At 39.6% G+C, this 16081-nt stretch overlaps 1 protein-coding gene across 1 annotated transcript in view; it reads right to left on the minus strand.

The window, feature by feature from the left end:
- pdgfc (platelet derived growth factor c) overlaps nucleotides 1-16081 on the minus strand; it is an 81431-nt gene that overhangs the window by 25479 nt on the left and 39871 nt on the right. Inside the window, exon 2 of the mRNA XM_052089215.1 lies at nucleotides 7221-7422. Coding sequence (XP_051945175.1) covers nucleotides 7221-7422 — 202 coding nt within the window. The remainder of the gene's footprint in view (nucleotides 1-7220; nucleotides 7423-16081) is intronic.

Raw genomic sequence — 16081 nt, forward strand, 5'->3', positions numbered from 1 at the left:
GCTGTAGCTACAAAGAATCCTCCGTCGAAGATTCATGAGAGCAGGGAAACAAGTATACAGAAAGCTGGAAGGTAACCACAGTCCCGACACATGGGCAGAGAAAGGCAACCAACAAATACATGAGACAGCACTAACTAGACAAGAGAGCAAAGTTAGTTGCTTGACAGTACACATATTCAGCATAGGCTAGACTACATTCAACATTAAACTACATTAACATTAATCCACAATGAACGATCCAGCACCCGACATGACACACAAGGGGAAGGTGCTGCTTGCAGCTGAAAGTTGCCATGATCAGTGTTCCCATGGAAACAATAAGGGTTCCCATGGAAACACTGATTCCACAAGGTGACATGTCAGTGGCACCTGAAACACCAGAAGGCAAAACGAAAACATGATTTGACCAAACAAACAGGGAATGATGATGACAGCCCTCGTCAGACAAAAGTGACAAGGTGACAGGACCATGACTGGAGGGTGACAGTGGTAAATCGCGCACGGCGGTAACCAACAACCACATACATGAGCCCACATAAAGCACGTATCACGAAACACAAGATAGACAGGGGACTATGATGCCAAGGTACTCAGACAAAACCCAAACTGAAAAGGTGACAGGACCGGAACATCACCGGAGAGTGCACGGTAGTAACTCGCGCACAGCTGTAACTCACGCACAGCGGTCTCTAACAACCGGACCGATGCGCAAGAATATACATAAAACAAGAGACAGGACAATAAAGGTCCCATCAGACAGAAACCCAACCTGACAAGGTGACAAGTCTGTGACAGTACCCCCCCAAAGGGACACCTACTGGCATCCCAACGGGAACATCAAACAACAGAAAGAAAGGGAGGGAGGGGAGTGAAACCAGGGAGAGAGTTTAGGGATGGGGCGGGGTCTGGCAACCTGGGAGGAGGCCTCAGGGAAAAGGCAGTGTCTGGCAGACTGGGAGGAGGCCTCAGGGCAGAGACGACACAGGACTGGGCAGCGGCCTCTGGACAGGGGACAGCAAACCGGGCAGCAACCGCTGGACAAGGCTCAGGAAGGAGTGACTGAGGAGTGGAGACGTGGACAACTCAGGCGTGGGCGCTTATCGTGGCAGGGGAACAGCCTTCGTGGACGCTGGCCTTGACAGGGGAACAGCCTCCGCAGCCATGAGCACTGGCAGCTTCAACTAGGGAGTGGCCTCCATAGCCACCGACAGAGGCTGGGGAACAGCCTCCGTTACTGTGAGTACTGGTAGTGACAGGGGAACAGCTTTTGTGCCTGTGAGCACTAGCAGTAACAGGTGAACAGCCTCCATGGCTGTGAAGACTGACATGGGCTGGGGAACAGCCTCCATGGCTGTGAGGACAGGCAGTAACAGGGGAACAACCTCTCTGGCTGTGAGCTCTGGCAGTGACAGGGGAATGACCTTCATGGTCGTGGGCAATGGTAGTGACAGGGGAATAACCTTCATGGTCCTGGGCAACGGCAGTGGTACAGTCCTTGTGGCTGTGAGCACAAGCAGGGAGAGGGGAACAGTCTCAGTGGCTGTGAGTGATGGCAGTGACTGGGGAATGGCCTCCATGGCCGGGAGAGCTGGCAGTGACTGGGGAAAGGCCTCCTTGGCCAGGAGCGCTGGCAGTGACTGGGGAAAGGCCTACGTGGCCGGGAGCGCTGGCAGTGACTGGGGAACAGGAGCCCTTTCCTCCTCCTCTTCCGGGCAGCCGGGTGCACTGCTCTGGGAGCGGCCGTCATAACAGAGGATGCTGACTCTAGAACGGACAAGGCTTCAGGCGCTGGATCTGGGACGGACAAGGCTTCAGGAACTGAATCGTTGACCATCGCAGGAGTGGGCACTGGCTCATTGATCATGGCAGAAATGGGTGCTGGCTTGTTGGCCATTGCAGGTGTGGGCATTGTCTCGCAGGCCGTGGCAGGCCTGGGCACTGGCTCTTTGGCCGTGGCAGGCCTGGGCACGCCTGGGCACTGGCTCTTTGGCCGTGGCAGGCGTGGGCACTGGCTGTGGCAGGAAAATGACCTCCGTGGCCGTTGCCAGCGGCAGGGGAACGGCCCTCGTGGCTGTGGACGCTATCAGCAGCAGTGAAACAGCCTTCGTGGCCATGGATGATGTCAGCGACTGAGGAACAGGCGCCTGGCTCCTCCTCTGCCTCCCCTGGGTGGTGATCGGTTCAGCACACTGCAGCACGGCCGGATCAAACACCAGCCAGAGCTCCACGGCGAATGCCAAGAACAAGGCGCAACAATGTAAGCGTCAACTTGCATTTATATTTATTCATTTGGCATTCATTTTATCCAAAGCGACTTACAAAAGAGGAAAACATAAGGGAATCATCTTAAGGATACAGTGGTACGAAAAGTGCCATACTACAAAGTTTCACTAGAATCAGAAAAGTATTAAAAACAGATTAAAGTGCAACAAGATTTTTTTTACTGTGCTGGTGAAGACTGGCGATCCCAGCACTGGCTGCAACTAGAGGAATCCTCCCTCAAAGTTTCGTGAGTGTAGGGAAACAAGTGTACAGCAAGCTGGAAGGTAACCACACACCCGACAGACGGGCAGAGACAGGAAACCATCAAATACATGAGACAGCACCAACTAGACAAGAGAGCAAGTTTAGTTGCTTGACAGCGCACACATTCAGCATAGGATAGACTAAATTCAACATTGAACTGCATTAACATTAAACACTGAACGATCCAGCACCCGACATGACACACTAGGGGATTTAAATGAGCAGGAAACAAATAAGGGGCAGGTGCCACTCACAGCTGAAAGTTGGTATGATCAGCGTTCCCATGGAAACAATCAAGGTTCCCATAGAAACATTGATTCCGCATGCCAGCGGCACCTGAAACACATGAGGGCAAAACGTAAACACGCTTTAACCACAGCAAACAGGGAATGATGATGCCATGGCCCTCGTCAGACAAAAACCAACTTGACAAGGTGATAGGACTGTGACATCACTGGAAAGCGCACAGCGGTAACTCGTGCACGGCGGTCACTAACAACCGGACCATGTGTGCTCACACAAAGAAGGCACACAAAACACAAGACAGGAAGATAATGCTATGGTCCTGTCAGACAGAAACCCAACTGTGACAAGGGGATACAATGTTGTATGGTTTATGTGCCTGTGGGTATAGCTTACATTTGGTGATTTTATGTACATAGGTAAAAATCAGGATGCTTGTATTGTGGTGAGTAAAAGCTTTAATGTGTGCATGCAAGTAGTATAGTGATGTATTGTGAGTGTACAGTGACAAGGACTTTCGAACAGGGCTGTCAATTGATTAAAAACTTTAATCAAAGTAACTATAATAGGACAATGAATTAAACACAATGACTCTCATATAAATATTTGCTGTGAAAAGCCCACAAATGAACACTAAATAAAAAAAAAAAAATTGAATTGTGGAAGACAAGAAAATCATTGAAAAGACGTTACAAAAAGAATCTTTAGAAGTCCATGTATTTTTTGGTTTTATTTCCATTTCATTAGATAGATCTATATACAACATAAATATTTTACTGGCCATATTTATGAACTTTATTATAATTAAAATCACACAAAATAAACATATTAAATAGAGAGCACTTCTTTTGAGTAGCCTTTATCTCTGGCTCCAAACAATTCCAGTCCATTAAAATCCATCCAAATCCATTGCATTCATAAACAATAAAACAGAGAGACCTAGAGTCAAAGCACACATTCATAAACTCTCTTCAGATCACTATTTTAGGACAGGTAGGTCAAATACACCCTCATTGCAAAAACCAGCACCAACTCTACACTCATTCCCCAAGGCCACAATGTCTGATGTAAACAAAGTTGATGGGTTAGAGCAAATTCATTTAGCAACATCTAGGGTCCCACTTTATTATGTGGAGAGGTCTATGATCTAATCATCTTAAATTTGCCAGAGATGTGCCTACCGAATTGGAATATGGGCACGTTTAATTAAGCATAATTATACATTTCAGATATTATACGTGTCGTGAATACTATTGAACTGATCTGACTGCAAAGTGGTCCACTACCCAAAGTCTTGACTAGTGTGCTGTTAACATAAAGCCACTAAAAGTTGCTCTATATCAAAATTAACATAAGAATACATAGACATTTTCATTCATATTGCAGCTGCTGATTAATGTGCATGACATACTTAATTATTGACACTTCTGAGAGCTCCAACATGAAGTAAAACCATATTGGTTTCGTTGTTTAAGAACAGTTTGCCACATATCATAAAAGACATCACACAAAACCTTGTTTCACCAAAGCCTTGCATGCAACGAGGAACATCAAACAGCTAATGCCAGCAAGTCACAAGACTTTAAGACATAATATGGTAGAAAAACAACGTTAATAATGCATTATTATATATATATCGATAATTGGAAGAGGCATGTAAACCCTTTTTTCCACATGACACAAGCAGCTATAGGAAGGTCATCATCTAAATTCTGGAAAGGAGAATTGCACAGATGTGCACGTCTGCAATGGATTGCACCAGACTGCAAAACAGTGGCATGTACAGAGGCCTGGAAGGAAAGAATGCTAGCCTGTAATTGAATGTGGGTTTTAATGTGGATTGGCTGGCTCGGCTGTGTGTGACCTATACGGTAGAGTGTGTGTGAGCATTTGTCTGTGATTGTACGTGTAAGAGATCTCTCCAGAATCACAAACAGATGCTATGGAGTTACATTGGAGACTCAACTAAGTATGTACAAAGCAGCAAGGGTCATTTTTTTCTACATCACCATATCAGTCATGGAGGAAATAAATATATAACTGAATATAATCACTCCAGGGGTGGGCTTTTCATTATTCATCAGCCTTCTTGCAGCACAGCCAATCTCTCAAATGGCCTCCCTTCAACTCTAAATCTTAAAAAATGGACATGGTCACAACAAGCACATACATATCCACTTTAATTCCCACTCCCTCCCCACACATACTTATACTGCTTGCCTGTAAATGGGTGCTTCATCTCATGTCTGATGCCATCAAGAGAGTGCAACTGATGTGCGATGATACTTGTTTAGTGGTGATGATTTGTCACATAACACTTTCCAAGCAAAAATTTTAATTGGAATGCCTGAAAGTAAAACACTCAAGAATAGGGTTGGGAACCTAGAACCAGTTCCATTAACAAATTGAAATAAAATACCAAAACCTTATGATTTTCATAACTTTCAGTTCTGTTAATGGTTCTTGAACATGCATTTTGCTGTGGACACATGCATGCGATCAATGTGGTTCCTGAGCTTAAGAGCCAGTTCTTTTTAGTGAATAGGACTTCTGACATGTCCAGCTTGAAAAGAAACAAAAACTACTACCACGTTATGTAATGTTTAAGGTTCACAAGACTTAAATCAGGCAGTGCAGTTATTGACTAATTGTTTAAATGACAATGTGTACATCACACGTTTTGTTGTAACCAGTGTAATTTCATAATAATATTAAAAGTTCATAATAATACAAATAATAATTTTTGAATGTTTTTTTAAATATATAGTTGCAGTAGGACAAATTATTGGAATGCCTCTAAAAGACTTAAAAAAGCCATTAAAAAGTTTTTCTTTGTAAGAATTGTAATAAATATGTTTTACAAGAATTGTATTAAAGGGATAGTTTAATGAAAATTCTCTCTAGGGATTTACTCACCCTCCCGGCATCCCAGATGTGTATGACCTCCTTTCTTCTGCAGAACACACAGATTTTTAGAAGGTCCTCACAATGTGAAACCGTTAACAAGTGAATGGGTGTAAAAACATTTAAGCAACAAAATCCACATAAAGTTAATAGCATTAAAGTAATCCATATGACACCAGTGGTGTAATCCTTGTGTTCAGACACGTTATGATAAGTGTGGGTGAGAAACAGATCAATATTGAAGTCATTTTTATCATAAAATTCTCCACCCTGCCCATTAGGGGATGATATGCATGAAGAATGTGAATCACCAAAAACAGAAGGAGAATGTGAAATTGGAAATGAAGTGAAGATTGAGCATGGAGGAGAATTTATAGTAAAACAATTACTTAAATATTGGTCTGTTTCTCTCTCACACCTATCATGTTGCTTCAGAATATATGGATTTAACCAACAGAGTTGTCTGGAGTACTTTTATTTTGCCCTTATGTGGATTTTGGAGCTTTTTCTTGCATATGGACCAACAGAGCTGAGAAATTCTTCTAAAAATCTATGTTTGTGTTCAGCATAGGAAAGAAAGTCATACACATCTGGGATGGGTGAGTAAATGATGCGCAAATGTTTATTTTTTGGTGAACTAACCCTTTAAATTAATCTGACTTGTCATATCTGTTCTGTTGAAATCTAAAATGATGTAACATTTTGGCAATACATGCAGTTAATTTATATAAAATGCATTTCTTATTTCCAAATATTTCTTCTTAAGAAATCAGAATCGTTAAAGAGGAATTGGAGACCGAATCGTTAAATTCCTTAAGATTCCCATCCCAACTCAGGAATGTCTCAAGCTCTCAAATCTTTTAAATCTGCTCTTCTATATAGTTTTGGGCCAGTCTTGTTGTTATATTAAAACCTGTCTGTCTAAATCAACTGTCATTTTCAGCTTGTGCCAGATTGTCACAGTTTGTCATTCCTGAAAAACGGCTAGTTTAACTTCTGTTTAATTTTGTCAGATAACATAGAAACATGGCAATTATGAAATACATGTATGAGTACACCCGAGTAATAATGATGACCTATATAGTCTTTAGGCACATAAAAAATAATTCAACACTTGATTTCAAGTAAAATCAAAGTAAAATCACCACTTCTAATTAAATTACTGATACTGAAACTCTTAAAACACAAAATTAAGTATAAATAAATTACAATATTCTAATCTATTTCATTTTATAAGTTAAATGGATGGGAACAAAGATGTTCGATGCACGCATACACACACACACACACACACACACACACACACACACACACACACACACACACACACACACACACACACACACACACACACAAATTCAGTGTTGTGAAATAATATATATATATATATATATATATATATATATATATATATATTTTTTTTTTTTGCTTGAATAGCTGATTATGATGTATTCAATGATAAGATATGATTATCTATGTTATGAAATGGGTTTTCACACACGTGCATTTGCAGTCTGGCCAGCAACCAAAGGATTTGGGGATCTTACTTGCAAATGCCATCCTCAGCGTCCTCCAGGCCAAACCGTTGATCAAAAGACAGCTGGATCCTGGAACCTTCAGTGAATGCCACCAGTCTCCACACTATAACAGTATTCCTGGGGTATGTGTTGGGGAAGTCAGGACTGTGAATAATGCCATCCCCATTGACACCGAGGACCTTCTCATGTTGAGGAGACTCTTGTTGCACTCCTACAGAGAACAAAAAAAGTTTATTGCAATGTATCTGAACCCGTGCAACTCATCAGAGCTGAGCAACAAAGGGTCTGACATATTACAATAATTCGAGAAAACTTTTTTCTTTTTTTTTAATGCTTATTAACATCAAACAGTATTTAGCTCCTAGTGTACCACATCAAAACATAAATAAAATGGATTATGGAGAAAAATCTATGGAGGCAGTGCAATATGCAATTTGATTGGGCATGGGCAATGCTATATTATTTACTGTATCACACAAAGCAAGGAATGTACCACACTCAAGGCCTCTGTTTTATGAAGTATTGATCATCTGAAAACCTGATAATCATATTCAGGAAGAGATAAAATGGAATTGTGAAAATGATATTGATTGGTTAATACAATTAAATTAGCTGAGGGATGTTATACAGTTTGCAAACACAGCATACTTGAGCCTAATGAACTTCTGCGTATAAATGCAATATTTAGTTTTGATGTCCTTCTCCCTAATGGCTTTCTTTTGAAACAGAAAGGACAGATAATTCACCAGGAGCTATAATGTGTTATTTACAGGGGACACAACAGCTGACAATGACATTTCTAGTTGTAACAGTGCAATGAGCGATAAAGAAAGGTTGAAAATCATTGTTTGGGTGGCCAAAACCACTAGAACAGATAGTTCTAATCGATTGTACTTTGAAGGGGTCTGATACTATTAACAGTCTGGGGCAGTGCAGGTCTGAAAGAGAACCTTGATGTAATTTTGAGGCCAATGATTTAACCAAGTGGGAGAGGTATACAAAGACTTCAGTCCTGTTTAAAAGTTCAGATATGATTACATACCGAATTACCTTCCACCCTGTTATGACAAGATTTAAAGAGTTGTTGCTCCTGAGGGAACTAAACTATAATGACTTTCTCAATACAGCACCCATAAAAACACCCACTACCTGCAGCTCTGCCAGGGAGGGTAGAAAATGAGCTCTTAGAACACGATGCTTATTTCCAAGTCTCCTTCTACACGTGCTGATGCACTTGAGCCAACATTTCGCAAGAGTTCCTCCAAAGCACAGAGGAGGAGAACTAATAAAGACCTACTCTGGATATGTATGGTCAATATAAGTAGAAACAATTAAGATACTTGCATCACTTCGACACAATAGTAACCAAATTGTTTATCAATAACATCTGAAGGTTAACAGCCTGCTTTACAAGATTAATATTTTGCATAAGCAAAAACGTATTTAACAATTTTTTGGGAAATATACACTTGTCTAAGTCTTTTCACGTCATTAATGTTACAAAAAATTCAGTGTTTTGTAATCTAAGACTTTGCACAATTTGTTTTCCACTGAGTTCATCTTTGTTTTGCAATCCTGAAAAATTATGTGACTGGCAAAATTTTTACAAAATGATATGACATATGACAAATGGTTTTCATGTACAGTGCATCCGGAAAGTATTCAAAGCACTTCATTTTTTCCACATTGTGTTATGTTACAGCCGTATTCCAAAATGGATTAAATTAATTATTTTCATCAAAATTCTACAAACAATACCCCATAATGACAACATGATAGAAGTTTGTTTGAAATTTTTGCAAATTTATAAAAAAAAAAAAAAAATCACATGTACATAAGTTTTCCAGCCTTTGCCATGACACTCCAAATTGAGTTCAATTGCATCATGTTTCTACAACTTGATAGGAGTCCACCTGTGGTAAATTCAGTTGATTGGACATGATTGGACTATATAAGGTCCCACAGTTAACAGTGCATGTCAGAGGAGTGGAAAGACATAAGGATGAGCAGTTTGCACATTTCTTTTTAATTACCAAAAAAAAAAATAGAGAAAACAAAATGGGGCAGTGGTGGCTCAGTGGTTGAGGCTCAGGGTTACTGACCAGAAGGTCGGGGGTTCAAGCCCCAGCACCACCAAGATGCCACTGTTGGGCCCTTGAGCAAGGCACTTAGCTCCAGGTTGCTTTGGGGGGATTGTCCCTGTAATAAGTGCACTGTAAGTCGCTTTGGATTAAAGCGTCTGCCAAATGCATAAATGTAAATGTAAAATCCTAAACAGTCTAAATAGTCTTTACAAAACTGCGTTGGGGGCCCAGACACAGCCAATGAAGTGGTGTCTGAGGGATCCTTCTATGAAAATATTACAATATTTTATATCAATTGATTGCAGTTGGATATGAATGTTATAAGATGATCTGTTCAATTTGAATCATCATGACAGAATTATATATATATATATATATAAACTTTTTTTTTTTTTACTAAACAACACTTTTATTAACAATGCTTAAATGCTTTGGTTGCTTGAATTAATCAGGGTGTCTTGTCTTTCAGGTGCTTTATTAAGTTTGATGTGTTTCCTCCTTTCATCAGAAAATTGCAAAAGCACCGTTAACAAATAGGTTTTTGCTGATCTATGATGTTTCCCTTTTTATCAGCCTCAAATACAAAGACTTTCCAAACCTGGCTTTTTCCACTTTTCTTTTTCGACAAGATTCAGAGGAGACTCCACAGCAGCTTTGCTTGTCGCCATCTTTTGCTTGTTGTGAGCGTTCGAAAGTTCCTGACTCTGCATGGGTACCAGGTAGACCTGGTACACGGTACTCCAGTACCTTCAGAAATTCTGGTATCGTAAAATGTTTTTTATTTCAGTACTGATTGGTACCGGAGTACCGGCATTTTTGACAACACTACAATGTGCCATATAAAAATTATTTTGCAAAAATGTAGGTACAGACCAGGTTGACTATATGGATGAACCAGATATTAAAGAATTGAAAACCGACAGTTCAGTGGAAAAAGTATGAATATCGGTTAAAGAAAAACTATCAAGTGATCAGTCAACCCAATTGTCGGTTCATATCTAGAAACAATTCATACAAAGGGATGCTTGTTTCCCTTCCAATAAAAGTTTATTCAATTCTTCTGGATTGTGTTGTACCTTACAGTGTTATAGTAGATTCAGAAAAGATTTTTGATGCAAACAGACAGCTGCTGAAATGCTACACCAGTGCTGGTTTTTACAGGCCTGTCACATTGAGAGCCCACCCAGGGACCATGCACACAGATTTTCTTTCTCACTTCACTCCCCGAATATACTCTCACACACAAAAAGCTCAGTCAAGCTGTGTGGCAAAGCCACAGGGTCAATAGGTATTCTCATTTGACACATTGATGAGACCAAGTCTTGAATGCCCTTCCCTGTGTATCTGAATTACACGACAACAGAAGTGCTCACCTAAAAATGTAACAAGCAGCATTTTCTTGTGTTGTAGGATGTGCAGGGATTGACACTTGGGGGATGATTAGCTATCAACAAATCACAGTCATTGCTTCTCAAATGACAACAGATATTTAACTTGTTAGCTGTTGCAAAGCTTAAAGATGGCAATGTAAACATGTCACCATGAATGTGATCTTTTCTAATCTTCTGTTTGTTTGGATTAGGATTGGCAAATTATTTACACATGGCCACCCAAGCAACACTCATATTTGCTTGTTGAACATAAAAATGTCGAAGTCATAGCCATGAATCCCTTCCTTTGTTGCTATAAACCCACTTTCTTTAGAAGTTGCAACATTGATGCTCTTGTCTGAAAAGGAGCAAATGCCAGAAGGTCAGGCGGATCTCACAGTGAAATCGGAAACAGTATGTTGAGTTTTCTTTGTCTTAAATTGGGTATCTGCTAACTGAAATTCGAAATACTGCCCCCAGTGGCCAAAGAGTTAAAGGAATATTTGGGTTCAATACAAGTTAATCTCAATCGACAGCATACTACAAAAAGTTATTTTGGTTACAGGTATTTACAATGGAAGTGAATGGAGGCCAATTTTTGAAATGTTAAAATAATCACTTTTTCAAAAGTATAGCCACAAGATGTAAACAATATGTTGATCATGATTTTGGTGTGATAAAATCACTTACTAACCTTTTCTGTGTAAAGTTATTGCCAATTTTACATCCTTGAAGCCATGACGATGTACTGTATTGTCAACAAACACTAGAATGGCTGTAAAAATTACAATTTAAACTTTACAGCTCAAATAATTCACGAGTTTTCACAGAATAATTAAAGAGCTTTTATAAAATTATCACCTCTAAACCCTCCAAAAATTGGCCCCATTCACTTCCATTGAAAGTGCTTCACTGTAACCTCGATTTAGAAAATAAAATAGATTAAAAATAAATTGTGGCGATCAACATTATGCCACAAATGCTGTCGATTGAGTTTATCTTGTATTGAACTGGGAATATTCCTTTAAGTGTTTTTGGACATATTGGCACATTTGTTCTCAATTTTCCAGGTTAAAAGTCCATGGAGGAGCACAGAAAGAGAGTTGTGAAGTAAGTTAATTTCAGCTGTACAGACTGCAATACAGTGAAGAGGAATTAATGACCCCAAATCTAAACTGAATCATCAGGAGTAAAAATGTTAGCTGGAAAGATGCCTCCCACGAATTGTGCTAGTCACAGATTATGCAAATACACTAAATTCCTGGTTTAGCGTGGGATCCGAACCCGGGTCTCCGATGCTGATAATGCAATGCACTTCGGTCACGCCACAAGGGAATATTGAAGCAGATGAAAACATTTCTGATAGCGCTTTTCAGTGAGTCTCACAACGTGTCCGATCCTAGGATACTGGAACTCTTGGAAAACAACATGCCGACTTCCTAGAGATCACGTTGGTTAGGTGATTGGACCTGGCATTTCTATCCATAAAGAAATCTCTTCACTGTAATTAATGGAATAGTCAAACAAGGTAATTAGAAGGGGATGTCCACATGCTTTTGGTCATGTGCTGTATTTAATCTCTGCGGTCTGTATGACAGGTTCCATCTCAACCAGCATTTAAACCTGTGGGAGATTAATGACTGTGAACCTACTGAGCATTGGAAAGTTCTGGGGAACAGCTTTAACCCTGAGGTGTTTCCACAACCATAGATTGAAAACTAATTTGATCAAAAAAACCCTGAGAAGAACAGAGAAACTAATTCTGTTTAGATCATCAAAATTCAATATGTTTGGCTAAATTCTGTATGACTTGTTTATAATAGGCAGCAGGAAAAATCTAGCGGGGAAAAAAGACTGATAAAATTTCTCTCTGTAAACATGACAGCCACTACTTTGATGTCTCTTTCTCATAATCAGATTAATTCCACTCCAGGGAGGAGATGTGAAAGACAATCCACAAGCTACTTTTAAACAGACAAAAGTTCTTCCAAAAGAAAACCCACCCAAAATTTGTGCTCGACACGCAGAAATCTGGCATGACCTGCAAACTACAGCTTGCTAGAAGAATAGATACTTTGTCAGTGTTAGTGAGGTAAAGCAAGATCGCTCTTGCTCTCTGGATATGTTTCGCACCAAATGCTCCTCAACTCCAAACAAAAGAGCCTGCGGCCTGCGGCACGGTGTTGAACACCTCAGATCTGCTTGCCACACAAGCCTAAACCCTTTATGGACTCAGTTATATAAACAGATCAGAAGTTGGCTGCAGCTCCTAAGTCTTTGATGTCTCTTGAATCACTAAAGAAAGGACATTTTTCAGCACTTCCTCAGCATGTTACAGCATTTAACCGGCTGATTGACAGCTTCTTATTAAGCTCAATAATGTTTATAATTAAAATATAGGTTTCTGGTTTTAAGGCAAGCATTCTCTTATTAAGGCCTACACTGGAAAAAAGTGGTACCCTGAAAATGCTACTTTAAAGGATCTATTTCTATCTGATCTCTTAAAATTTGTTTTGTTGGTTTAACCCATGTATTCAGGTTGATTCGGTGACGTTAAATATTACGCTTGACTTAAATAACCAGTTTATTTAGATGTTAACACATGAAGCACATTTTTAAGTTAACATTATTATTATTTTTTCAGCTTACATTGTAAAAAGTAAAAACACACAGTTGTTACCTTAAGGAGCCATTTCTACCCAATCTGACCCATTAAAATTACTTTGATTAGTGTAATATAATGTGGCTGCTTGATTTAGACATTTTCAGTAAAAACATTTTATGTTGAATAAAATCAGGTAAAAGGGTAAAACGTGCTTTAAACACTCCAAACATATGGTTTCTTTCTATTCTAGCTAAAATTCACAAATACAGAAACTGTTAATATTCATTGACTCAAGAATATTTTTGTAAACCATCAAAATACTGCAAACTTGACACTGAGACTTCCTTGTATGATTCTTGAAAGTTAATGTTGGTAGGGATAGAGAGAGGTTCTCTGTTTCTGTGCATTGAGATGACCTCATCTCACTGGGTTAAATAATGTCATATAATGATCAGAGGCTGCCCCCCTGGGTGCATTACCTCAAACATGACTTTTCCTTGACCCACTTCTCTTTTTTTTCCCCTTCTCCCTCTCTCCTGAGGAGAGCGCTACACTGATTAAGGTAGGAAGCTGAGCATGAATAAATAAGGGCTAACAGTGCTACTATTGTGCCTTGTTGACATGTTAGACCTCTGACTGAGCCCGGAGTTTAAATATTAACCTGGAAGCAGTAGAAACAAAGACAGCACACACATAATCAAAGTCCAAATGTCTGGATGTGGGCAAGTGTGCAAACACAAACAAAAAGAGAGAAACAGGAACACATCACTCCATTTATAGTTAATGCAAAGTGACAGTTCCACACAACCTAAACCATAGTGTTTGTACAAATCGCTTTATAAATGTAAAACATGATAAATGTACAGTATAATGTTTCAAAAAATAAAAGGGTTGGAAGTAGCATAATGCTAAACCAAATAATATTGACCAGAAAGGAGACTTCAATCTCCAAAGCACTCATTTTGGGAAGCACACCGAACACTTATGATTCAAATCAAACTGAAATGCTGAAAAACCTATTGCATGATTTCTTTTGCTGTAAGCCTTTTGCATTCAAACAAGAGTCCAGGCTTTTTGCAGTACATTCTGATCAGATTTTTGCAAATTCTGTTATTATTTACTCACTCTCATATTGATCTAAACATGTATGATCTACTTTCTTCCACTGAACACAAAAGTAGATGTTAGGCAGAATGTTAGTCTCAGAAATTTACATTTTGGGTGAAATACCCCTTTATAAATCTAGGGTTTCGAAGCTGCAATAATTACTGCATATATGAGCAAACATTAACACATAATTAACTGAGCACCCCAAAAAATGTCTAATCCTCATGTTGGAAATTTGGCATAATAGCAGTACATTTCACTCACAATTCATATTTCCCAGTTGTCTGGCAGAAGGCCTTGATGTTTGTATTAATTTCACTCTAGAAAGTTCATGGTGGAGATCTACACTAGTGCCTGTAACAGCATTTAACAACAAAGTGCTAATGTTTCTGATTCCCATGGACTTGTTCGGCTGCTATCTATGTTCTAATCCCCCATATGCTGGGAACTGACTTTGGCAGGAGAAACGGTGCCCAGGTCCACCCATAAGGGGGAAAGGAGTACAGCTTTCAGGGGCCCAGCCAGTGAGGGGGGCCCAAAAGAGATAGATCAACACCCCCCATAGTGCTACGACATCCGGATATCGCCCGGTGGAGACGGCGCGCATTGCCCACTACAAATACCGGTGGCTCCAACATAGAGCGGCACACCACCCCAGGGGGGCCCATTAGATATACTTAACAGGGGCCCAGTCGGGAGTTTGTGCAGGCCTGACTGTACCCCGCGCTTACCATTTTCCCCCTGTGCATGCTGATTTTTCACCCCCTACTTTTAAGTTGCTCCTACATCTGTTCATGATTAAGGGTTTGTGGTGGTAACTACAGGTGCTGTAAATTCCAGTTCTGGCCTTTTCATATTTATTGCTTTAAGGTTTACACTTGGGCAGCATGGAGAAGGCAGGAGGAAGGAGAGAAAAGGAGAAAAAAGTAGGGACAGAGAAAAGTGAAGGAGAGTGGGGCAAGTGAGCGCAACACAGCATGGGAATGTTTCATACCATTAAAAAATAATTTGCCTTCAAAAGTGTTCACTTATTTGGAATGTTTCAATCTGCTGTGCAGATGCTCCACATGGAGACTCACCGCAGGAGTTTGATGTTTTGACTCAATTGATTGCTCATTTCTTGTTTGCATTTAGCATCACTTAACTGGCCAACTCTTTCTTCAACATATTTAGCTAGATTTTGGTGTATGTGCGTATGGCAGTTTGCACCATGACACTGTTGTGTGCTTGATTCTGATTGGTTGACAGATGTTCAAAGGTTTTATAATTTTTTTGAATAACTGCACAGGCATGAATTAGTTCCAGGTATGTTGACTTCATTACGGTTCCATGTCAGTTTGCGAAATATTTGAGTTAAGCAAAAGAACCAGAAAAAGACTGGCCAAGCAAATGGGATAAAAATGGCAAACACCTAATAAAGAATAATTTTTTTGTTGTAATAATTACTTTTATATACATCGTGTGGTCATGATAACCAACATTTCAGTTGTTGGTTCTCGATAACAATTTTGATACCATAGCAAAAATATGCTAATATGGTAATATAATATTGAACACACTTTGGCCTATTTAAAAAAAAAAAAGAATTTATATTAAAAATCAGTAATAAATTAAATAAATGCATGTTTCCTTCAAGTGTTTCTTAATTAAATATGCATTGCTGAAGTGTTTTAAAGCAGGGCCCTAGTGAAAATGGTTTTATTT

This window comes from Xyrauchen texanus, chromosome 23 (assembly GCF_025860055.1).
Source record: "Xyrauchen texanus isolate HMW12.3.18 chromosome 23, RBS_HiC_50CHRs, whole genome shotgun sequence".
NCBI classification, from domain to species: Eukaryota; Metazoa; Chordata; class Actinopteri; order Cypriniformes; family Catostomidae; genus Xyrauchen; species Xyrauchen texanus.